Source organism: Primulina tabacum, chromosome 3 (genome assembly GCF_025594145.1).
Source record: "Primulina tabacum isolate GXHZ01 chromosome 3, ASM2559414v2, whole genome shotgun sequence".
Taxonomy (NCBI): domain Eukaryota; kingdom Viridiplantae; phylum Streptophyta; class Magnoliopsida; order Lamiales; family Gesneriaceae; genus Primulina; species Primulina tabacum.
The window spans coordinates 7115518-7140350 of record NC_134552.1 but is presented as its reverse complement, the minus strand read 5'-3'; the positions used below and the strand labels follow the sequence as shown (position 1 = coordinate 7140350).

Sequence of the window (24833 nt, the reverse complement as noted above, 5' to 3'; positions counted from 1 at the left end):
CCCACTGCTGATGCATATGATACTCGAGACATCTACATCATCTCTGCTTCACTGCTAGGACACATCTTGGAGGATAACTTGAAGTTAACAGGAAGAGGGGTCGATATTGACTTACTATCTTGCATGTTGAAGCGTTGCAAGACTTTCTTCAAATAATTTTTCTGGGAAGCCAAATCATTCTGTTACTTCTGTCTCGATGAACTTGCATCTCTAGAATCTTGTTTGCTGGTCCCAAGTCCTTCATATCAAATTCCCTAGCCAACTGTGCCTTCAATCTTTGGACCTGATCTTTGTTGGGGCCTGCTACCAACATGTCGTCCACATAAAACAGCAAAATAATATAATCATCACCAGACCTCTTGAAATATGTACAAGGGTTTGCACTCAGTCTGTTGTATCCAAGGCTCATGATATAGGAATCAAATCTCTTGTACCAACACCTCGGCTCCTGTTTGAGACCGTACATAGATTTGTTCAACCTGCAAACCAAGTTCTCTTTGCCTTTTTCCGCAAAAACTTCTGGCTGGAGCATATAGATTTTTTCTTCAAGATCTCCATGAAGAAACGCCGTTTTCACATCTAGCTGTTCTAAATGTAGGTCAAACACCGCACACAATGCCAACACCGCTCTGACTGTTGTAAGCCGAACCACAGGGGAAAATATCTCATTGAAGTCAATGCCTTCTTTCTGAGCATACCCTTTTACCACCAATCTAGCACGATACCGCTCCACTTGGTTATTGCCATCTCGCTTGATCTTATAGACCCATCTGTTACCGATGGCTTTCCTCCCTCGTGGTAGTGTAACAAGATCCCAAGTTTTATTTCTGTCTAATGCCTCCAACTCTTCTTGCATTGCTATCATCCACAAAGATACATCCGAGCTTTGAGTAGCCTCGTGAAAACTCGATGGCTCACCATTCTCTGATAATAGACAATATGAAATGTTGTTTTCACTGACATAATCTGAAAGCCAACCTAGTGGTCTTCTGTCTCGAGTTGATTGTCTCACATTGGAAACCTCAGACTCAACATGCTCTTGTTCTTCGTGCTCTGGTACTGCTTCACAAGAAACCTGACCTTTGTCCGTCTTATTTTCCACCTGAAATATAGTAGTTTCTGAATTCAATGTGCCTTTGTCTCCCTTTACTTTATCTTCCTCGAAGATAACATCCCTGCCGATGACAAGCTTGTGAACAGTAGGATCCCACAAGCGAAACCCCTTAACTCCATCAACATAGCCCAAGAAGATACATTTTCTGGATTTTGAGTCCAACTTCGATCTTTCTTGCTCATTGTACAGAATGTACACATGACTTCCAAATGTATGCAAATGAGAATAATTCGCCGGCTTCCCAGTCCACATCTCCATCGGAGTCTTCAGATCAATCGCCACTTGAAGGAGAACGATTGATAATATAGCAAGCGGTTCTGACTGCTTCCGCCCAAAATGATTTTTCTAGACCCGCAGTCCTCAACATAGCTCTTGTTCTGTCCAACAAGGTCCTGTTCATCCGCTCCGCCACTCCATTCTGTTGACGTGTGTAAGCCGTCGTGAACTGTCTCTTGATGCCCTCATGTTGACAAAATGCATCGAACTCGTCACTGGTATATTCTCCTCCATTGTCAGTCCTCAGACACTTGATTTTCTTTTCAGAATCAAGTTCAACCCGCGCTTTGAAATCTTTGAAGATCTGGAAAACATCTGATTTCTTCTTGATTGGATACACCTAACATCTCCTAGAGAAATCATCAATGAACGAGACAAAGTATCTCGCTCCTCCTAGGGATACAATCGGTGCTTGCCAAACATCTGAATGAATCAGCTCCAATATGCTTTTGCTCCTGGCAGTAGAAGTGCCAAACTTTAATTTGTATTGTTTACTGGTAACACAGTGCTCACAAAAGGGTAGTGAAACTTTTGTAAGTCCCGGCAGCAGCTTCCGTTCTGAGAGAATTTTCAACCCTCGTTCTGACATATGCCTGAGCTTTCTATGCCATAACACCGTTAATTCTTCTCCTGAACCAATTGATGCAACATCTAGTTCTGCCTCTTTGTGTGTTTCTCCCAAAAGTACATACAGATTTGCAGCAACCTTTTCCGCCTTCTCAACCACAAGCGCGCCTTTCACAACTTTCATGATCCCGTTCTCGATACGAGTTTTGCACCCGATGTCATCCAATTGCCCCAAGGACAAGAGATTCTTCGTCAGTCATTTCACATGTCGTACCTCCTGTATGGTGCGAATGGTGCCATCAAACATTTTAATTTTGATAGTACCGAACCCAGCGATTTCAAGGCATGATCATTTCTCATGGATACAGATCCTCCTGAGACTGATTCATAATTATCAAACCATTCTCTCCGAGACGTCATGTGCCACGTCGCTCCTGAATCCATAATCCATGTGTCACAAAATTTGTGTATGCCTTCTGCAACAGTTGCTGCTTCGCTGAATAATATTTCACCACTGCCTGAATTACTGGCCACATTTCCTTGAGAACTTTTATCGATACTCGTACACTCTTTCTTGAAGTACCCTTTACTGCCACATTTAAAGCAGTAAATATTTTTCTTCTTACTTCTTGACTTTGATCTACCTCGCCTTTGGCTCTCACTGGAATCACGGTCCATAAATCTTCCTCTTATCATCGGTAACGCCTTTGCCTGCTTCGAGGTTACCAACCTATCTTCCTTATTCTTGCGCCGGCTTTCTTCCCCGAGAACCGCAGTTAAGACATCGTCGAATCTTAGAAAGCTCATAAGAATATTGTTGGTTATGTTGATGATAAGTTGATCATATGAATCTGGTAGACTTTGAAGTAGAAGCTCCGCACGTTCATTTTCCCCTATTTTATGCCCCATGGAAGTGAGTTGGGCAAATAGAGTATTGAGTGTGTTGATATGGTCGGTCATCGATGAAGATTCTGCCATCCGAAGAGTATAAAGCCTTCTCTTTAGGAAAATCATGTTGTGTAGCGACTTGACCTCGTACATCTTTGTCAGAGTATCCCAGATAAATTTGGCTGTTTTTATCTCAGAGATACTTGACAAAACTTCGTCAGCTATAGCTAAGTGTAAATTAACAACAACATTATCATTAATCTCATTCCACTTTCCATCATCCGAAATCTCCACCGGTCTATCTCCAATAGCCGTCAAGCAATTTTTCTTTCTTAAAACTGCTTGTATCTTTATTTTCCATAACATAAAATTGCTTCCATTGAATTTTGCTATCTCGTACCTTCCCGCCATTAGTCTACAACAATTTTAGTAGACCGAACAAAATAATCCCGCCTTAAATAAAAAATCTCAAAAAATCTTTTCTGATGTGGAAGATCAGTCTAGGCTGCAACCACAGAGCATACTCAGAATTTTAAGAAATTTTAAACCAAGGCTCTGATATCACTTGTTGGTCCCACGTGCGAAATTTGAGATAATAAAATCAGAAAATAAAGAATAAACTGGACACCGAGATTTACGTGGAAAACCCCAAAAATTATTAGGGTAAAAACCACGGGTAAGATGAAAAGAATTTTCACTATAATATTTTGTGGTGTACAACTCACTCACTGTGTTTCCAAAGAGAACACACGCTCTCTTAATACAGGATAACAAAACACCTCACAAATATTATAGAACTAAGCACTCAAATTCTTATAAGATGAGAGAAAACTCGAAGAAGGGATGATTTCAGAATGAAGGGGGGGCTCTATTTATAGAGCCTCTTGACCGTGTGAATACGCGTATTCAAATTCCGTCTGAATTATTAGCCAACTTTCCAAACCTGCAAAAAAAACGTTTTAATACTTTTTGTCCCCACCGCATTTAATGTTTGCCGACATGAACATTCAGTTGTATCCTGTGAAATTCTATATTTGTATGAAGTTAAGACGACACTCTAGTTATCGATTAACAAAGTCCAGATTCATTTTTCCTCCTAGATTACAATAACAAGATTGAGCCAACATCTGTGTTCTTCGTAGTTGCATTATCTTATTTTTCTTCTACTTTTACGATATATGTTACTAAATTTATAGTATGTACTCTATGCGGACCAACCATGTCCTCGACGGTTGAATGATAAGAGGTTTGCTCTAGTGCAAAGGTTATTTTTGGTTTTAATAGGGAGGTGAAGTTTTAAACTTAACGTTCTTCAACGAACTCTTAATATATATCTAACATATCTAACATATATATAAATATACCACTTTCAATTGTGAATTTTCTTATATGTCCTTGTTCATTTAAGTTGGCCAATTAAATTATTAGGTTATCTTAAGGTTTTTTATTTTTTTTTGCAATTCATTGTCCATCTTAAATGAATTTGGACATTAATATACATTCCTCTTTTTTTCTTAAAATTTATGCCAAAAAAATTATTTTTTTAAATTTACTTGTTCATTTAAGTTAGCAAATTAAATTAATATGTTTTTTTGAGGATTTTTTTGTGATTCATTGTCCATCTTAGATAGATTTGGACATTAATTCACATTCTTCTTTATTTTCTAAATTTTATGTAAAAAAATTATTTATTTACATTTCTTAGTCAATTTTTGTGATTCATTGTCCATTGTCTATGTGTACTCTATTTAAGTAAATCTAACATACATATAAATATATCACTTTCAATTGTGAATTTTCTTATATGTCCTTGTTCATTTAAGTTGGTAAATTAAATTATTAGGTTATCTTAAGAGTTTTTTTTTTTTGTAATTCATTGTCCATCTTAAATAAATTTGGACATTAATACACATTCCTCTTTATTTCTTAAATTTTATGCCAAAAAAATTAATTTTTTACATTTACTTGTTCATTTAAGTTAGCAAATTAAATTAATATGTCTTTTTAAGGGTTTTTTTGTGATTCATTGTTCATCTTAGATATATTTGGACATTAATTCACATTCTTCTTTATTTTTAAAATTTCATATAAAAAAATTAATTATTTACATTTCTTAGTCAATTTTTGTGATTCATTGTTCATTGTCTATGTGTACTCTATTTAAGTAAATTTTAGTTTTGATTTTGGTAAAATTCACTATCCTGTTAATTTTATTTTTATTGTTTTTCCGTTTTGAATGATATTTGAATGAAAAATATTTTTGCTGATTTATCATTTAAGAGAGACGTATTATGTCGCGGATTGAAAAATGTCATATAAATAAGTAAATATATATGATTTATTGTCATGATGTATTTTTATGTATTGTGTTTTGATATATTTAGATTGATAAATACTTGTAAACATGATGTTATTCAAACGAATTTAAACTATTATCCAATTTCTCGGTATTATATTTTTCATTATTAGTTATCTACGTGCATCGCACATGTACATTCCTAGTGTATATATATACACAGTAGTGTATGTTTGTATGGCAAAAAATTTTACATAAATTCTAGCTGATGACTCATAACAATCATGAGTCATACCCCATGGATGAGCCATTAAGTCACTCAAACCCAAACTTCCTGGCTCATCTCAACCAAGGTAGAATGCCCATCACAGGTCCAAGTATTCTCCTATAAATACGAAGTTTGGGTGTCTGATTCATTCATTCAATATATTATTTTTCAACAGCACTCTTAGCTGCCCCCCTTATATCCTCAGTCTCTGACTTGAGCGTCGGAGGAATTGCGCCGGGACACACTTATGGCTCCTTATAACGGTCTTATTCGTGATTTCAGGCTCATGACAATTTCAAAACATGCGTCTGAACTAGTGAAACTTGCAGGAATCGGACCCTAAATTTCCCGTTAGTATAAGTGAGAATGTAAAATATAATCCACACAAATATATAGATCTAACTTTTGATCAGGCCTATATAGGATTAAAAATAAATTGTAGCTTTCTTAAAGCTTGCTAAATGTAAAGGCACGTAAATGACTATGAAATAATATAATAGGTCTCTTGGACTGTTTTATAGAATTATTTTCATTAGACGAGTCGATTCGATCTATATTTAAAATGAAAACTAATATTTTTAGCATAAAATATAATATTTTTCGTGAATCAGATCGAGTTGGAGATACGTTTCACAAAATTGATGATGTGTAGGACCGACTGCTTGCCGCTTTACCAAAAGCTATAGCTGGTGGTAATGATGCAACTCAAATCTTTTAAACCGCACAACAACACAAGCATCATGGTTCGATCGCACCATGTGCAATAATTGTCCCTGCTTGGTAGAGCGATCGAACCATGATGCTTGTGCTGTTGTGCGGTTTTAAAAATTTGAGTTGCACCATTACCACCAGTTATAGCTTTTGATAAAGCGACAAGTGCTCAGTCCTACAATATGTGAGACCGTCTTGTGTTAATTTTTATGTGTTATTGATTAATTATTGGGTCAATAATAATGAAGCCAAAATCCCATGTCATTTTCCTATCAATAGAAGAGTTTGATGAGGATATTTTATAGTTTCACATCAATCATAAAAAATAACATTCTTCATTGGAGTAAACTTGTGAGAAAGTTTCATAAGAGTTTTTGTGTATAAATAAATTTTAATTGTTTATTAAGTAAACTTGTAATTTTTTAGATTTAGATATAATTTGGGTTGTATTATTTAGTATCATATATTATTCAAAGAATTGGACCTCTATTACCCCTCAATTTGAACTTTATTGGGCTTGTCTACTAAGCCCAATTCTAATAGCGGTCAATACTTGGCCACATGAATTACCTCTGTGGCCCAACACGTGTAAGGCTCATATCAAAAGTCGTGGGCTGGAAAGCCTAAAGGAAAAATCGAGCGGAACAAAAAAAGAGAGTGGAAAATTAACTAGAAATCCAATAAATATATATATTTTTTGAGCAATAAATAAATATAAATAAATAAATAAATATTTTTTAAAATTTAAAAAAATATGTGACGATTAAAATTTTATCCTTCTCTCATAAATTTTATCCTTCTCTCATCAGTTCCATCCCGAAAATAAATTGTGACTATTTTGCGATCCACGTGTGATATACTCGCATAAAAATTTTCGATAAAAAAGACATGGACGAAAATTTATGGTTTTTTATAGGGGTGTCAAATTAGACACGACTCATCAATCCGACACGCTTCAACCCGAAAAAAATAAAGTTTGGGTTTGGAGTTTTCGGGTTCAAGTCATATCGGGTTGGACCCGATAGCTGACCCGAAAAAAAGTGATCGAGTTGGGTTGGGTTGGGTTGGGGTCGACCCATTTTTTTAAAAATATATATAATTAATAAATATTGTCTACATTTTTTATATATTTTAAGTCTGAAATAATATTTATTGTATATTTATATCATAAATTTTCATAATTTAATATTTATTTTGAACCATTTTTATTTTTTAAATAATTGTTTATTTGATTTAGTAAATATACTTTATTTTTCTACGATTAGACTTTCAAATTTAAATCATATATATGAGGGAGATTTTGTTATTATGTGTTTAAATTAAAATATTATTATTATTATTATTTTGAATTTTATTTAATTTTATTTAAAAAAAATTCAAAATTGGGTTATACGGGTTGATGAGTTGATCGGAATTGATTCGGATTCAGATTCAGGTTGAGGGTTTTCGGGTTGGCTCGAGTTCGGGTTGAGCAATTTTTAAATAGTACTATTGCTCGATCCAACCTAATCCACCCGACCCACCCGAATTGACACCCCTAGTTTTTTAATTAATTATTGGTTGAAAAATAAATTTTCAAAAATCAAATTGATCAGAGGCAACTGTATTAAATATTTTATTATTATTTTAAACAAATTGAATTTTTTTAATGATAAAACTTTATTTATCCGAGTAAAAATTTAATAAAATAATTAATATATGTTAATAAAATGTCATTTTTGGCCATAATACATTTGTTCGTTATTCTCCTCTTTTAGTGACGTCAAAAAAATCTCGATTACGAATTTTGTTGGAACACTGAAACCTATCAATCCATTGATTAATAAAGTAGATAGATACATACAGTTACCGGAATTGAACGGCGATGTGGCGGTTCGTGTCCCGTGGCCTCCGCATTCCCTCTCGGGGATCCACCTCTGCCTCCGCGGCCTCACCCCGCCGTCTCTTCTCCACGGAGTCGGTACGTTTTCTTATCACCTTTCTCGAATTCGATTGCTTGCTCTGTCCATTTTGGCTTGATGTCCTCACTTCAGATTGGCGATAGAAACAAATTTTGAGAAAGCAATGATTGCGATAGTTGTTTATTGTCCAGCTCGTATCTGATTAATTTTGGGGAGTATTCAATTGGTGTCTGATTGTTTTAGAACGTTTCTGATTGATGCTTATTTTTCGTGAAGAAAAATTTATTTTTGCAATCTGTGAGTTCGAGATGGAGCTTATTCTTTTACTTTAGGTGGATTCCGAGTTTCAGTTCATTGGGGTTGTTGGATTGGTGTGTTATAGATCTTCTTTTTGTTGTGTTATTTTTATTGACTTCTTAGGTTATTTTTTAAACAGAAAGATGGGGGGCCATCCTATACAGTGGTGGATCACACCTATGATGCGGTGGTGGTGGGTGCAGGAGGTGCGGGGCTGAGGGCAGCAATAGGGTTATCTGAGCATGGATTCAATACAGCTTGCATTACCAAGCTTTTTCCTACTCGTTCCCACACAGTTGCCGCTCAGGTACTGTATTTTGGCTCGATTTGAAATTCGACCAGTAGTATGTATATTGAAGCCAATGTTACTTTTCCAGCCTAAAAATATTTTCTTTCCAATCCTTCTCTCAATTTTTGATGGTGTCTTTTGTTTATGTTTGCCATAGAGTAATACAAAAGAGAAGTCTACTGTTTATTGCTGTTAGTTCGAGACCTAGGGATGTTATTGTTTTATTTCTTTTGTCCTGGCATGCATGATGCTTTGTAAATTATTGAATTGTTTACTTTGCTTCTAAGAAGTGTTGATCTCATTCACAATATAGATTTCTTTGACAGTGTTATGCTATCGTGCGAACAAAGTTTCTGCTCCTCCTGTCAATGACAAGCTTCTATGCCCTTCGTCTTTTGTGATTCTAATATATGTTTATCTGTATTTTGTGTAGGGCGGTATAAACGCTGCATTGGGAAATATGACAGAGGATGATTGGAGGTGGCACATGTATGATACAGTAAAGGGAAGCGATTGGCTGGGTACGGTTTCTTCATATTACTTATTCTTCGACTTGCTTTACTCCAGAACAATTTTTTATGTCTGCGTCATTTTTTATGAGAAGAGTGTAGAAACGATGGTCCACAGTGATATAACCATACTTGAAACCATCCTAGACTGGAATAAGTCAAAAGGAAAAGGAAGGCAAGGGTCTTGTTTGGAAGAAAATCTGATAAATGAATAATTATTTTGTCCTTCGTTATATCTTTAATTCTTGTTTGACAGGAACCAAAATTTCATAAGAGGTGCAAGATGAATAATAATTTCAATGTCTTTTTAATATGCATGGACATTCGGTTTGACATGAACCCAGGACCCAATGCGTTATTTATCTTTACACAAATGCTATTATGTTTCTCTAGGCGATCAGGATGCTATTCAGTACATGTGTAGGGAAGCACCAAAAGCAGTTATAGAGCTTGAGAACTATGGCTTACCTTTCTCCCGCACCGAGGATGGTAAAATATATCAACGGGCATTTGGTGGTCAAAGCTTGAATTTTGGGAAAGGTATGATAGAAAACTACAGCTGAAACAAAGTTAAGGATTTTATTTTCTTCCAGTAATGCAATCTCTATTTTATTTAGGTGGACAAGCATATCGTTGTGCTTGTGCTGCTGATCGAACTGGCCATGCTTTGTTGCATACACTATATGGCCAGGCTATGAAGCATAATACCCAATTTTTTGTGGAGTATTTTGCCCTTGATTTACTCATCAGCAAAGATGGTAGGTTTTCCAGTTTCCTTCTACATGTATCTCTAGTCCATTAATTTTATTAATTGCTCGTTTCCTTCTTTCATACCTATCCCACGCCACCTAGGGCTATTCTGTGTCTGTCATATTGTGTATGCATTGAATTATTCCAAGAATTTTTCATTTAATTTAATACAATAACATGACCTCGTTCCCTCTAATTTCTTCTGATCCTATTTGAAGAAATCAACATGAACACTCATTTCTTTATTTATTAATGTGTCCGTAACTTTATGGCTTCTAATTTTATGTATATCAGGTAGCTGCCAGGGTGTTATTGCCTTAAATATGGAGGATGGGACCTTACACCGGTTCCGTGCTGCCTCCACAATTCTTGCTACTGGGGTACGTCTTCGTGGAAGAATATTTATCATTATTGTTATACATAATAAATGCTTTTTATGATATTTATTACTCCACCCGGGAACTATTTTTGTTGTAATCCTTTCAGGGTTATGGCAGAGCATACTTCTCTGCAACTTCTGCTCACACTTGCACTGGAGATGGCAATGCTATGGTTTCACGCGCGGGATTGCCTCTTGAGGTCTGTATAAATGTTTGTTATGGATGCCATCCTGGTGTGAAGGATAATGAAATGGAGCTTCATGTGAAAAAATTAAAGTTATCTCTAAGACTCTAACTACTATAGTTATGGCTTTTCGCTTGCAGGATCTTGAATTTGTTCAGTTTCACCCTACTGGTATATATGGTGCTGGGTGCCTCATAACCGAAGGTTCATATGTTGTTACTTTTGTCTGAAATATAATCCTTCCATTGTATCAATCACAGATTATTTCTGTCCTCACGTTTCAAAGTTTAGTCATTTACCTTGTCCATACGGTGGTCAGGGTCCCGAGGCGAAGGCGGTATACTTAGGAATAGTGAAGGTGAGAGATTCATGGAACGTTATGCACCAACAGCCAAGGATCTTGCATCTAGAGATGTTGTATCAAGATCTATGACTATGGAGATCAGAGAAGGGCGTGGTGTTGGTATGTTATTGTTATTGTGCAGAAGATCTGATTAAATGCTTTTAATGTTATACCAGGATAACAATTTCATATCTGTGTTAGATTACATTCTCAAATGGTTTGCTTCAGGTTTTCAATGATAACTACAAGTACTTTTTCTTTTCTTTCTTTTATGTAGAGGATGCAATTTCCATTCTGAAATTGCACAATGAGTTTTATTTATACAGTATACTAGACAAGAAAGACAAAATGATCTTGTACAGGTTATCAATTGAAAGCCTAGGTGCTAAACTCCCTATTGAAGTTTATCAACCTTACAAGTCATTATACAAATTTATAGATCGTTCTCTGTTTTGAAGGCTGCTGCCCACCTCTGACCCTGCAATTGCTGATTAAAAAAAATTGTTTTACAATTGCATGCACAATTTTCCTTTGGGTGCTTGTATTGGAGATTATTATTTTGCTGCACATTCCTTATGATTTCGGAAGTGTGATTTGATACTCCTTGAATTCCATATACCTCCATTATATGTTCTGATACGTAAGACCTTGTTCTAAATAGGACCCTTGAAAGATCACATCTACCTCCACTTGAATCACTTACCTCCTGAGGTCCTTAAGGAGAGACTTCCTGGTATTTCCGAAACTGCTGCTATTTTTGCTGGTGTAGATGTTACGAAGGAGCCAATTCCTGTTTTACCCACTGTCCACTATAATATGGGGGGAGTCCCAACGAATCACCATGGAGAGGTACAATTGGAGCACATTGAATAACTGATCAACAGTATGAAACTTTTTGTATAATTTTTTTTGGTGTCTTATAGGTTGTTACCATCAAAGGTGATGATCCTGATACTGTGGTTCCTGGACTATTTGCTGCTGGGGAAGCTGCCTGTGCATCAGTGCATGGGGCCAATCGACTTGGAGCAAATTCACTCCTGGACATTGTGGTCTTTGGCCGGGCTTGTGCAAACAGGGTTGCAGAGATCCACAGGCCAGGTGCCCAGACTTTCATTGATCTATTGGTCGATTGGTTGTGCTCCATGATTATAATATTGAGATGCATTCAATGTTGTAGGAGAGAAACAAAGCCCACTAGAAAACGACGCAGGACAGAAGACAATTGCATGGCTAGACAAACTTAGAAATTCAAATGGCTCCATCCCAACCTCAAAAATTCGGCTGAACATGCAGCGGATAATGCAAAACAACGCTGCTGTGTTTCGAACTCAGGAAACACTGGAGGAAGGTATCCAAGATCTCCCAACGGTTCCACACACGTGCAATCCCAAATACAAAGAACATTGAACTCCTCTTTCTTGTTGCTTAAATTTGTCTGTTCCAGGTTGTCAGTTGATCGATAAGGCATGGGAGAGTTTTCATGATGTGAAATTGAAGGACAGAAGCTTGATATGGTACATAAATTTTTGAGAATATGCCTATCTTGCATGTTGTAACGGACACTAGTATGTTGATGTTTTACACGTCCGGTTTTGTTAACCTTTTTAGGAACTCGGACTTAATAGAGACAATTGAGTTGGAAAACCTTTTAATCAATGCATGCATCACCATGCACTCTGCTGAAGCCAGGAAAGAAAGTAGAGGAGCGCATGCACGTGAGGATTTTACGGTTAGTTCTAATCTAAATCTTTTGCTGCATTTATCTTTCCCTTTTCTTCATCATTTTAGAATAACTGAGTCTTGTGTGCCAATTCGCAGAAAAGAGATGATGAGAACTGGATGAAACATACATTAGGGTGAGGTTCTTGCTCTTAATGTGGGTTTCTTCTACACTTTCTAGGTTATCTACAGAGTCCTCAAATTTTTGTGGTTTCTTGATGAACTATGTAAACCATAGTGATCTAAACGCGAAATCTTTTATGGGGGAGGGGACGGAAACTTATGCCATTTAAAAATCTTAGTAATAAAATTCCAAGAATTTCATTTTAGATTCCACCCCCTCATCTCCAGATGCTTATGGTATACCATATTCTACAAGTTGCTTTGTTTCCATTCGCGTTAACATAGCTTGTTCTCTGGTCTGCAGATACTGGGAAAATGAGAAAGTTCGACTGGACTACAGGCCTGTTCACATGAACACACTGGACGATGAAATCGAAACATTCCCACCAAAAGCTCGAGTGTACTGAAGCACAGGGAAGATTTTGTTGCCAACGACAGAGTCGGCATAATAATGTAATTTAATAAATTAATAAAGTACGAGATTCTGGTATTTGTTTTCACTCGCGCTGATCGGCTGCAGCATGAAGTGAGCCTCAGTCTCAACGCTAATGTGTGGTTTCACGTGTTTTCTATTTTTGTCCCATTAACTTGACATGCAGAGCAATAACGGGCTTCTTCGTTGTGTTTTTCCTTGATTCTTTTTAGAAATCCAGAAGATTGATCTGTATCTATATTCAATACTTGGGACACATGCAATTCCATATAATTTACCAATTGACAACAAATCTCCTCTGCGTGTTGCAATAATAATAATAAATAAATAAACAATGTTCCTCCCTGAATAAAAGATTCAAACTTCTTGTGAATTGCAGTAGTTTTTCATTTTAAATCGTTACTGGTCTTCCAACCGATTTCAGATCAACACTTGCATCGGGAAAAAAATATTTTTTTAAACTTTATTTAGGTTGCCAAAGTAATCATAGGCCATCACGAATCATATCTAATGACAAATTATTAACGTATGGATTATCAAGACTAGAAATTCACAGCAAAAATCCGATTATATATGCGGTTCACAATATGAAATACAGTAAAGTGATTTTAAAGGGAATTTCGTAAGAGTCATATCGGATGTATATTAGATTGACGGATTTGGATCCTCTGCTGTAGCTGAAAACACAGCACTTGATGTTGATGTTGTGCATTTTTAATGCAGTGCTCTTTGGGAGCCTTGGTCTTTTATATAATCAGCAAGCTAAGGCCCAAATTATATAATTTTAGGCTACTACCTAGCATGGTTCATGAACTTGCAATTAAAATCAAATCAAGATATTAAAGAAATTGATGTTCAAATGATGAACACCAGATTTGAATCTATCAGAAGTGCAAAAATGGTTTAATTGGTGAATTTAAATTTCCTTCACTGTGTATTTTTCGCAAAATTTGCTGGAGAAACTCGATGGAGACGATGAAATTTAAATAAGGGTATGTTTTCGGATGTCTTTTTTGAGAAGAAGAATTTTATAAAAATATACTGACAAATAAAACATATGTTTGGCTAGCTTAATTTGTTTTTGAAAAACATATATTGCACGACCAAATCTAAATCATCGTGTAATATATCTTAGAACATCATAGACAATGGAAAATTCTTTAAAAATTTGAAATCCACTCATTTCAAATCCTTCCATCGAAAACTTATGTACAAAATAAAAATAAAAAAAGAAATTAATATATTAATTTATTGTGGTGCATGCATGTTCTTTGACTTGCTTCTGTGCAAAAGTTCAACCGGCAGTCCTTGCTTATTACAGCCTTTGTCTATTCATGTTGCACCACACCCTAAACTGTTTGTATTATTTTAACCCTAAATTTTAGGGCAAATGGCCAAAGATGATGGCCAACTTCTCAGCAATAAGCTCCAAATTCTGTTATTTTATTTATGATTCATCCCCCATGTTGTCAAATCCAGACAAAAAAATGTAATCTTTTTTTTTCCTAAATTTTTTTTGCTCAAATGGACGATGAATTTCACGTTAATTAATGTGGATATTGACTACATGAACTTGATGTAACATTGACACAAATAGGGTCACTTTCTACCACTAACAATTTTTCATCCATGTTGTAGCTAGGAATTCTCTGTCTTTATGGATAGAGCTATTTTTATAAACAAATTAAATATTAAAGAATAGTTTATGAGATGTACACCCAACGGTCGAAACTACTTAAATATATACTAGCGGTTGTAGCACACATGATGTGCGAGTGATCAAAATAATGATGGATTTTTAAAATATAATAAAACTTATGATGTGTAGTCGCGGATTTTGTATGAAATCTTATGTATGCCCTTGTATTATTTCATTGACCTAACGTTGGGAATGTCTGTCGATATCCCTCAAGTGAATGTTTTGAAAGACAAATAATGCAATCCCATGTGATTATCATATATAGACAATGTCTTATCACAGTTGCAAAAAAGAAATATTTCTACATGATTTAGGAGTCATTAATCAATGCGGCCACATAAACCAAGTTTTCAATTATACAATAAATAAAATCTTCATTTCTCGTTGAAGAGTAAGTCTTTTGTGAGACGGTCTCACGGATCTTTATCTGTGAGACATGTCAACTCTACCGATATTCACAATAAAAAGTAATACTCTTACAATAAAAAGTAATAAATTTTCATGGATGACCCAAATAAGAAATATGTCTCACAAAATACGATCCGTGAGAACGTCTCACACAAATTTTTTCCCTCATTGAATTCCTCATCCTGATTATACCATTTAATAAGAATGGAACATAAATCGTTAAATTAGCTAATTCCATTCATGGGTTTGAGATTCCAGGCTGGATGGATAGATACATTCAATTTTAGGTTTTATTCTATTAAGTTTTTAAAGTTCTGTTTTGATCCACTAAACATTAATTTTCGGTTATTTTGGTCTAATTAACTACGTCGCATTTGAAAAATCGTTAATTTTAGATGTTATGTTAGTATTTTTGGATATAATATCAGCAATTGGATCAAAATAGTCGAAAATTATAATGTTTTTGGTGATAGTTTCTTGTGTATTATTTGTAATTCAACCAATAGGTTTAGTTTTCCCAAGATTGCATCAAGCATGAATAAAGTAACTAAAGTAAAACAATGTGGTGGGGCTATCAGTTATCATAAAATGAAATTGATCAAATCCAAAATCAACATGGTGGGTGGATCCATAAGCCCAAATTTTTTTGTGGGGTTCTCTAAGGCTTATCTGTTAGGTACATAGTATGTTCTATGTCCATAAAAACAAAGAGTTGAGAAGGACATCAACATAATACACACACATACATTGAATATATATATATATATATATACACACACACACACACACACATACACACTATTTTTTAATAAAATCAGATCACTAATTGATACAAGAGATATAAGTTATGGGAAAAATTGTATTTTTAATCATGTATGTTTATCATTTTGCGATTTTGATCATCTATATTGCCAAATTTCAGTCTTCTAATAAGTCATTTTTTTTTGACATTTTCTTAGTAGTGCTAATGTGACATCAATGCAACTCTGATGTGATGTTTATGTGTGTAATGTCTTATCAACATTCTTAATAAAAAATAATAATTAAAATTTTCAAAAATCAAAAAATACAGAATGAAATTCACTATCATAGAGGACCAAAGAAGCAAAATATACAAAACGAAAAATGGATGGATGTCATGTCTACACCAATAAAAATAAATATATTCCATATAAAATTCTCCATTATTGCTCGCTCGCTCCCTCATGCGACATTTGATGATAATTTGAAATTAAGTATTCTGAAAAGACTATGGCCCCTAAATCTTTCTCGGCCTATTTCACTATCAACCTAAAGTGATCTTGTCCCTCTCCTTTCCATGCATTTTAATTATTTCGAGATCGAATAAAAAAGATGAATTGAACACAAAACTATTCAAATTTTTAGTCGAATTTCATTTATAATTGTGAATATTATTTGTATTAATTTCTCATATTTAGCAGACTTGAATGACATGATATAACTCTAGAGAACATGTCAGACACCATTTCCAGTAAGCCATCTATATATATATATATATATATATATATTCTCCCTCTCCTGATACACTATATCACATGTCTATGTTTTCATGTTTAACATATAACGTTAATATATTGATGTTGGTCCAAAAGATTTTACTGTGTAAGAATTGAATTTATATTTCGTTTTTGATAGCTTATTTGAATTTATTAATATTCTCTTGCACCCGTAAACAACATGGCATGTGGAATCTTGCCATCCCACTTGTTATTTTTTTACAATTTTTTAATTTATTGTGTGTATATGCACTACATAAATATCAATATACTTGATTAATCTTTAATATTCACCGATCTGTGTGTTGGTTTTGGATAAAAATAAAATTCTACATAAAAATTTATCTTCTATTCTCACATTATTATCGATACATTTTATCCATATATGTTCAAAAGTTGGGGAAAATTATAATTTGGTTATATTACTTAGCAAGTTTTTTAGTAAGTATCTTGTGAGACGGTCTCACGAATCTTTATATGTGAGACGTGTCAACTCTACCGATATTCACAATAAAAAGTAATATTTTTAGCATAAAAAGTAGTACTTTTTCATGGGTGACCAAAATAAGAGATCCGTCTCATAAAATACGACTCGTGAGACCGTCTCACACAAATTTTTGCCTTTTTTTTATATGGTATCGGTCAATTTACAGTCTTAATTCACTAATTTCTACTTTTTCCTTCTGTTTTAGTCATTTTCAAATAGTGGTGAAGTGACATCGGATATGTCAGCAATATCCGTTTTTGGTCATTTTGCGGAAACAAAAGATTCTTAAAAATTCAATAAAATATTTATAAAAATTAATGAAGTTCTTACTATACATGTTATATTTGACATTTCAAGAAAAAAATTGAAAAAATAACAATATCTTACTCAAAAACCCACACAAGCCATTAAATTTTTTATTTTCCGGGATAATTAAAATAAATAAATTTTATAATGTATAAGATACTGGTATTAACGTGTGACGTCTCATTTTAGCACTTATATATCCCTTTACCCCTCATTTTAGCCTCAGATACCAACGTGCCACACATAACCAGTCTCCGTCGAGCTACTAACACTTCGCCAAAAACTCAACAATCTCCAGCTCTATAGCAACACCATCTCCCGAGAAAACCCCAGAAAGTTTCATGGACTTGAGCGTGCTCGAAAAACAAAAGAAGACGGTCCAACGCCTTTATCGCGAGCCGAATAATTCTTGGTTGCATCCCGAAAATGATCAGATGAACATAAATTGTGTCGTTGATCACCGAGAAATGGTATCCCACTGCTGGCAGAAAGTGAAGCCTGACCATGAATCGTTCGATGCAACCACCGTTCATGCTGCGTTTGCTTCATGTTCAATCAAGAAGAGAAAAGCTGCCGGGGTATTGTATTGTATTGTATTTTTTGGTACTTTTTTGCTTGTGGGAATCTTTCAAAAATGTTAAATTTTGTTATGTTAGTTGCAGTTTGATGTCGAGGAATCGGGTGACGTGAAATCAGAGATCATTGCGAAAGCTGATAAAGAAACTTCAGCAAACACTTGTTCTAAGGCAAGTTCAAAGACTTCCGAGGCTCAGAAACCTCATGATTATATTCATGTTCGGGCACGACGCGGGCAGGCTACCGATAGCCATAGCTTAGCAGAAAGAGTATGTATTAGTACTTGAAATATAGATAGCAAATTTGAGTTGGGATTTCATGATTCAATAACTTCATGTTTTGATTGAACAATATTTACTGATATTGTACAGGCAAGAAGGGAAAAAATCAGCAAGAAAATGAAGTGTCTGCAAGATTTAATCCCTGGATGCAACAAAGTTACTGGCAAAGCTGGCATGCTTGATGAAATAATCAACTACGTCCAGTCTCTACAAAAGCAAGTTGAGGTATACATTAATTACCATCAGATCATGTTTCGGTTTTCTCTATATAAAAAAAATTCGAATTTTCGGTTATTTCTTGGATCTATCGGTATTAATTTTCAATGCGTCTTGCAGTTTCTTTCCATGAAACTGGCTACTTCAAATCCAAGTTTCGACTCGGGAATCGATGACTTATTTTCCAACTCGACGTGCTTCGATTATGGTCATCCAATGCAACAGGAGGGAGCAACAAGTTGTGTCCGTGGCACAGATATGGCACCGGATCAATCTCAAATGGTGCCTCAGATATTCCCTGATCCTTTTCTCGATTCTTCTTGCATCCCCGTACGTAATTTCTTTAACTGTGACTCGCTTATCAATATTATCATATTATAAAAGAATATTTTAGTTTTCGGTTTAAACTTACACAAGAATTAAAGACATCATTTCATTTGCAGCACGTACAACAGCTACCCGGTTGGGATTTTGATTGGCAAAATATGTTCAATGTTGGCTTTCATTAGCTAAAAAGATGGTTTTCTTGGCTAGTTGGCTTCTTTTACCAGCTCAATTATCTCTGCTTCCCATACCTATTCGGATACGAAACAAGTCTCCAGCGAAAACAGGTTAATATTTCCAGATGATCCGGTTTGATCTCACTGGAATTGAAGAATATTAGTTAGCTGCAGCACAGACAATCTTTTTCACAGGCAACCTCTCTCCTAGTATGTCTGTATTGTCCAAATATCAAAGTTACACATAAATGTAACCATATGTACTACCACATCCATTAGTCCATAACTTGATGTACGTACCCATTCATTGAAAAATAAAATCATATCATTATTCTATATTATTTTTTAACCTTTGTACATGAATCAAAATTCATACTGAAATTTGAGAAAATAATAAACAGTCTTGTGGATCTATATTTATGATAGTGTGTCAATTTGACATATACTTACGAGTAAAAAATAATATTTTTAACATAAAAACGTTATATTTTTTGTGTTGAGCAGAAAAAGGTTATCAAAGTTTGCTAGTGGGCAAGAAGAAAAATTTGGAGTAGTTATTGTCAAGTGGGCAAATTTTATTTGTTGCTTGTTAAATCAATTATCTTTTTCTTAGCACTTGGAGTACTGAACTGGACCACTATCACCACTTCTTGTGTTGCATGTGACCACACACCCAAACTTGTTAGAGAACCATGATTTTTATGCGCAATGATATCATCATTTTATTTTGAGAAGAAAATGCAAATTTTTTATTGGAATTTCACCTATTTTTATACCCTTCATGCATTTCCCAAAATAGCTGGGCTTGTTTCAAAAAATCTGTTCACAAATTTGTAATATGGTATTTCCAAATTACCCTTATGACCAAAACATCCAGAAATACTGCAATACCTCGGTTTATACGAACATCACCCACCCACACCCACAATGTCCATCTTCAAATGGATATGATATCAAATGTATACGCATGTAATACATGAATCCATCAATATTTCTACGAAAAGCAAGGGCTAATCAGCAGCAGATAGATGGCAGATGGCAACAAGAAAAATGTTTTTTTTTTTTTTGCACAAGACGAGTTTAGTTAGGTATACATAACACAAGCTCCTGTCAGAGTCTTGGTCTTATTCATGGGCCTCAACATCTAGTCATGGACTACAAATTCTCTGAACTGCCAACAGTTTTAACAACTCTATACAGCTAAGCTCTCAACTACAACATGCCAATGCAGTGTGGAAGTTACCTTCCATACTGTAAATGAACTAAAAAAGTTCATGATCACCAAGGTCCACCAGGTTATTCGCATGCTGGTTTAGTATCGAAACTGCTCAAGCAGATTGCAAAGGCCTGAAACGCAGAAATCGGGTACTTATAATCCATGGTAAAGATGTCTTTCCCAATCTTTCCAAATTGTAAAATGACCTTTTCTTGTTCAGATGCAGGCACGTTAAGCCAAGGTTCAACAGATGCTACAAGCTGGAAATTTTTGACAGATGCAACAGTGACACGACCCTTAAAGTTCAGGCACCAGCATTGCAACTGTTCATGCCATCTAGGCGACTTGTTTTTCAGAACAAGAGCCTCTACAGGTTGTGGTTTTGATACAGGTAAATTTGAGAGACTGGGTGAGCTGAAATCTGCAACAGGCTCCTTTCCTTTTGAAATTGGTATGAAGGGAGACTTGTCATCGACACATTGTGAAAAAGATGTTGGTGTCGGTGCCATCCCACCTTCTTGGATTGCAGTGACAGGAACAGAATGTATGACACAGTTCATTCTTCGAGGACCTCTAGTGCGAAGAACATTCAGTTCATATGTAATGGAGGCTATAGCATAGTTATATGCAGGTAATCTTGGAGATACTTGCTTAGCATGGAATCTTCGGCTTTGTTGAGTATTAGGCTGAACGGAAGCATCATTTGGAGGTTGGCTACAATATATGGTGAACTTGGTCCCGAAAAAATTAGACCTGAATTCATCACTTTTCATTCAGTTAACACCAAACATCTAACATATATATATTTGACAAGTGACAGAAAAAGACTTACCTAAGTTTTCCAACATAGGTGTTGCTGGCTCGAGAAAAATCATCAGCAACCAAAGAGATGACAAAATCTGTGCTTGTTGCCCTTCTGATCTTTTTTGCAGTCAACAGTAGTTTATCATTCTCATCTTCAGCTGGAATTGTATCACACAATAATTAGACGAATTGGCTCTCTACATTTACATATAAACGGATTGAAGGATTGAATCGCATAAAATTTTGCTCGAGAAGGCCAGCTTTGAAATATAAATAAATAATAAATATCAAAGTAAAAAAATCGAGAGTTTTGTATTCACCTCCCCTATTTTTATTTTTAGTGTATTTAACACTTACATTTCTTATCGAGCTCATAAATTAAGTGTCAAATGCATCGAGTATAGGGAGGTGAAAACAAAAAACTCATAAAAAATCAATCACAATCGGTACATTAAATGTGTACTTTTCCAAATCAAGCAAGAATGCCAATGTAATAATGCGTATTTGTAAAATTTTATGATTCATCTGAAGACTGAATTCATCAAACTCGGACGTCAAGCTATAGAATATTCAGGAAAATAAAAAACAAGATGACTTACATGGGGTCAGACCAAAGTAAAGTCGGTATGTGGAAGTTGCACGATCCCTCTTGATAAAGCATTGTATTGGAGCATCCCGTGGCCCCGGCTAAATGAAACAAAGAACGGGAAAAATCATAATACGATAAAATAATCATAATAAAAAACCAAATCAAACAAAAACTAAACAGATGTTCAAAAAGACCTGCTTTAAAGAAATAGGAAAGGTGAGCCTCCCACATTCTTCAGGGGTTTTCACAATTTCCTTTGTAATATCCCTCCAAGATCGGCAAACAGATGCACAAAAGACGACGACAGCCCTAGCAGGCCAAGATGTCTCACTCTCTTCAAACCTTCGAATGATGTCCAAAAGCAACTCAGGCGGTAAATTTGCCCACTGTCCTTCCTGCATTGCCTCAGAGAGACCTACATCAGAAGCTACAAATGATCTGGTGCAGCTGCTCCAATGCTTCGCCTCAATCCCTCTCCTTGATATGCCACCAATCCCATCTTTCACCTCCTTTAGCTCCCGTACAATGCTCTTGAGCGGCATCTTAATCATTTATTATACTATACCCTTCGAATAAGTAGATAGTATCGGACTTTAATTTAGAACAGATTAAATGAAAGTGATAAAAAAATGGTGTTCTTTCTATAGGGGTATAGGGCAGAGAAAAAAAGAATCGAACATTAATTTCTTCCATTTTGGTAGTTGATTTGTAAATCCAAAACAACAGATCCCATTAAGTTATTTCTACCTCTTTCGGCAATAAATAACCAAGAAAATCACACATTTATAACTACTTAAAAACAGATCAAATGCTAACTACTCAAAAACCGATGAGAAACATGATCCCAGAAAAGGGCAAATGCAAATCTTGAATGATATCACACTAAAAGTAATCCCACAACTTTACGGAATTTCATCATTCATTTATTAATCAACATCTACAACAAAGACAACAAATTAAAGGTAACAGATCACCACAAAATTCCAAATCAGAACCGTTCACTAAGGGAAAAAAATAAGAAACAAGCTTTCAAATGTCCAAGCAACACAAAAAGAGCCAACTTTTTCTCAAAAACCCAGAGAAAATATCCAAGAAACTCACACTAACCTTGAGAAAAAAACGAAGAACCAAAGATGGAGTCTTGAAAATCCAAAGATCGGAGAAGGGCAGAACAGATCAGCGCCAAATGGGCAAATGTAACCCCAGATTGGCTTCACAGATTTATCTACATTTCTCGCCACCCCGCAAAAAAAATGACCGCCGCCAACCTCCTTATTCCACGCCTTCCCGCCGGAGAGGAAAGCAAGCGGTGACCAGGATATGGGAGTGCATAGAAGACAACAGCTCCTTTTCAAGAAAGTGATGTAGCGAGTCTCTTCTTTAGCACCTGCACGCCTTGTTCAGCTGTACGTATATATCAATGGTTAAATTCATAAAATATTACTAAAGTTTTTTTTTTTTTGACGAGAAAATATTACTAAAGTATAGATTTTAAGGTAAAATTAATAAAATATCGCTAAAGTTCGTAGCAGAAAAAGCTAGACTTAGGGACACTTTCAAACTTTTAGATTTATCTAATCAACATTATGAAAATATTGTACAATTTTAAGATAAAATCTGAATAAATTGAATTAAAAATCCTAGAGAAAATAAAAAGAATAGGCCTCTGGTGAGACGGTCTCACGAAGCTTTATTTGTGGACGGGCCAATCCTATCGATATTCACAATAAAAATTAATAATTTTTACATAAAAAGTAATAATTTTTCATGGATAACCCAAATAAGATATCTGTCTCATAAAATACGACCTGTGAAATTATCTCACACAAGTTTTTGTCAAATAAAAAATGGTAACCTAAAACACTATTTCTTAATATACCAGAATATTTTTTTTTAATATTTTAAAGTCATTTTTTGTCTCAAAATGATATAATTCGATTATATGTGATTACGTAGAGAAATATTTAATTATTATGAATTATAATCACCTCAATAAAATAATCCTTTTAAAATAACACATCGACAAAATATTTTTGTATTTTTTGATATATACTTATTGATAATAAACATGAAATGATGGCATTTTAGGGAATAATCTTACGTTAACTCGTCTATTTACTTATTATTTAGTAGTTATTAATTCTGTGAGAGATCAGATTCAATTTATGAAAAATTATTATATTTTATCTTAGTTTCCACTTCATATATTTGATTTACTTGAAAATATTTTGTAGAGCCCAAATCAAAATCCAATTGGTTTGGAGTAGTTTGTTTAAAAATTAATTTGATAATTATTTCCAAGATAATTTTGAAATTGTCTCTACTTTTTTCTCAATTTTAAATGGTTTTTTTATGTAAATATAAATAAATAAATAAATATATATATATATATATATATATTTTTTAAAAAAAGGAAGAGACAATCTGGTATGATCACAATTTCCCTTTTTTGTTATTCCTTTTTGAAGCTCAAATGATTAGTTATGTCATGTGTGACCTTAGGTTTGAATTTAAATGATGATAAAAATTTGTGTGAGACGGATCTCTTATTCGAGTCATCCATAAAAAAATATTAATTTTTATGCTAAGAATATTACTTTTTATTGTGAATATCGAAAGAGTTGACTCGTCTCACAGATAAAAATTAGTCAAACCGTCTAACAAGAGATCTACTCTTACAAGTTTGGACATTTTCAATGGTTGTGAGTATTTATTTCATAATCAAGATGAACGAAAGTAACATCAATGTTTTTTTTAATACGCGAAAATTTTGGAACACTCGATTTTATTTCTCTTTTAATGAAAATAATATTTAAAAAATTGTTCCATTTTAGCTTTTTTTCATAATGAATATACAAATAAAATATGTTATAACTTGTCATATATTCTTCTTCTATGCATCGATGAACTCGAGACGAAAAATATATCTAATTTAATGCAATTTCTAACGCATCTTAACTTTAGCATACATATTATATAAATTTACCCAAAATAGTTGAAAATTTCAAGATGTCGGGATGTTCGATTTAGTGGCAAGAATTTCAAATAATTAAGTTTGAGAGTTGATTTGGAATTGAATAATGGTAACACATTGAATTTCAAATGATTCATTCTAATGTTGAGGCAAAATAGATCCAATAGATTTAATATGCATTTAGGATTTGAAAGGATACGTACGCATCTTAA

General features: G+C 34.6%; 3 protein-coding genes across 7 annotated transcripts; 2 read left to right on the top strand and 1 right to left on the bottom strand.

Moving 5' to 3' along the window:
- The first annotated feature begins 7844 nt into the window (after positions 1-7844).
- On the top strand, positions 7845-13342 carry LOC142539736 (succinate dehydrogenase [ubiquinone] flavoprotein subunit, mitochondrial). Its single transcript, XM_075645403.1, has 16 exons — positions 7845-8080; positions 8458-8625; positions 9041-9128; positions 9510-9656; positions 9734-9878; positions 10165-10246; positions 10353-10445; positions 10571-10634; positions 10750-10893; positions 11435-11622; positions 11697-11871; positions 11951-12121; positions 12218-12287; positions 12382-12502; positions 12592-12629; positions 12920-13342. The coding sequence occupies exons 1-16, from the start codon at positions 7985-7987 to the stop codon at positions 13020-13022; spliced, it is 1893 nt and encodes a 630-aa protein (XP_075501518.1). The 5' UTR covers positions 7845-7984; the 3' UTR covers positions 13023-13342.
- Positions 13343-17672: 4330 nt separating this feature from the next.
- Positions 17673-19148, top strand: LOC142538900 (transcription factor bHLH63-like). 2 transcript variants are annotated; one of them, XM_075644189.1, is made up of 5 exons: positions 17673-18043; positions 18122-18310; positions 18413-18547; positions 18659-18868; positions 18982-19148. In XM_075644189.1, exons 1-5 carry the CDS (start codon positions 17807-17809, stop codon positions 19045-19047), a joined length of 837 nt encoding a protein of 278 aa, XP_075500304.1. In that variant the 5' UTR covers positions 17673-17806; the 3' UTR covers positions 19048-19148. The 2 variants fall into 2 exon arrangements, with proteins under 2 accessions (XP_075500304.1, XP_075500305.1); XM_075644190.1 differs by having other exon boundaries at positions 17674-18043; positions 18128-18310.
- Positions 19149-20145: 997 nt separating this feature from the next.
- LOC142539735 (tubby-like F-box protein 5) lies at positions 20146-23066 on the bottom strand. Of its 4 annotated transcripts, none has more exons than XM_075645402.1 (5): positions 22755-23066; positions 21842-22206; positions 21658-21745; positions 21087-21216; positions 20146-21007 (listed from the first exon to the last, which is right to left on the bottom strand). In XM_075645402.1, exons 2-5 carry the CDS (start codon positions 22196-22198, stop codon positions 20335-20337), a joined length of 1248 nt encoding a protein of 415 aa, XP_075501517.1. In that variant the 5' UTR covers positions 22199-22206; positions 22755-23066; the 3' UTR covers positions 20146-20334. The 4 variants fall into 4 exon arrangements, with proteins under 4 accessions (XP_075501517.1, XP_075501515.1, XP_075501516.1 ...); XM_075645400.1 differs by having other exon boundaries at positions 20147-21007; positions 21842-22213; positions 22749-23066; XM_075645401.1 differs by having other exon boundaries at positions 20147-21007; positions 22749-23066.
- Between the last annotated feature and the right edge of the window lie 1767 nt (positions 23067-24833).

What these genes read in the sequence shown, in the direction of transcription:
- LOC142539735 (XM_075645402.1), bottom strand. Translation starts at nt 22,198, where the DNA reads ATGATTAAGATGCCGCTCAAGAGCATTGTACGGGAGCTAAAGGAGGTG. An exon ending in TTACTTTGGTCTGACCCCAT is followed by an intron (nt 21,217 to 21,657) that starts GTAAGTCATCTT and finishes ATACAATTCCAG; the next exon opens with CTGAAGATGAGAATGATAAA. An exon ending in ACCTATGTTGGAAAACTTAG is followed by an intron (nt 21,008 to 21,086) that starts GTAAGTCTTTTT and finishes TGATGAATTCAG; the next exon opens with GTCTAATTTTTTCGGGACCA.
- LOC142539736 (XM_075645403.1), top strand. Translation starts at nt 7,985, where the DNA reads ATGTGGCGGTTCGTGTCCCGTGGCCTCCGCATTCCCTCTCGGGGATCC. An exon ending in AAAGGGAAGCGATTGGCTGG is followed by an intron (nt 9,129 to 9,509) that starts GTACGGTTTCTT and finishes ATGTTTCTCTAG; the next exon opens with GCGATCAGGATGCTATTCAG. An exon ending in TGCAGAGATCCACAGGCCAG is followed by an intron (nt 11,872 to 11,950) that starts GTGCCCAGACTT and finishes TCAATGTTGTAG; the next exon opens with GAGAGAAACAAAGCCCACTA.
- LOC142538900 (XM_075644189.1), top strand. Translation starts at nt 17,807, where the DNA reads ATGGACTTGAGCGTGCTCGAAAAACAAAAGAAGACGGTCCAACGCCTT. An exon ending in GCCATAGCTTAGCAGAAAGA is followed by an intron (nt 18,311 to 18,412) that starts GTATGTATTAGT and finishes GATATTGTACAG; the next exon opens with GCAAGAAGGGAAAAAATCAG. An exon ending in TCGATTCTTCTTGCATCCCC is followed by an intron (nt 18,869 to 18,981) that starts GTACGTAATTTC and finishes TTTCATTTGCAG; the next exon opens with CACGTACAACAGCTACCCGG.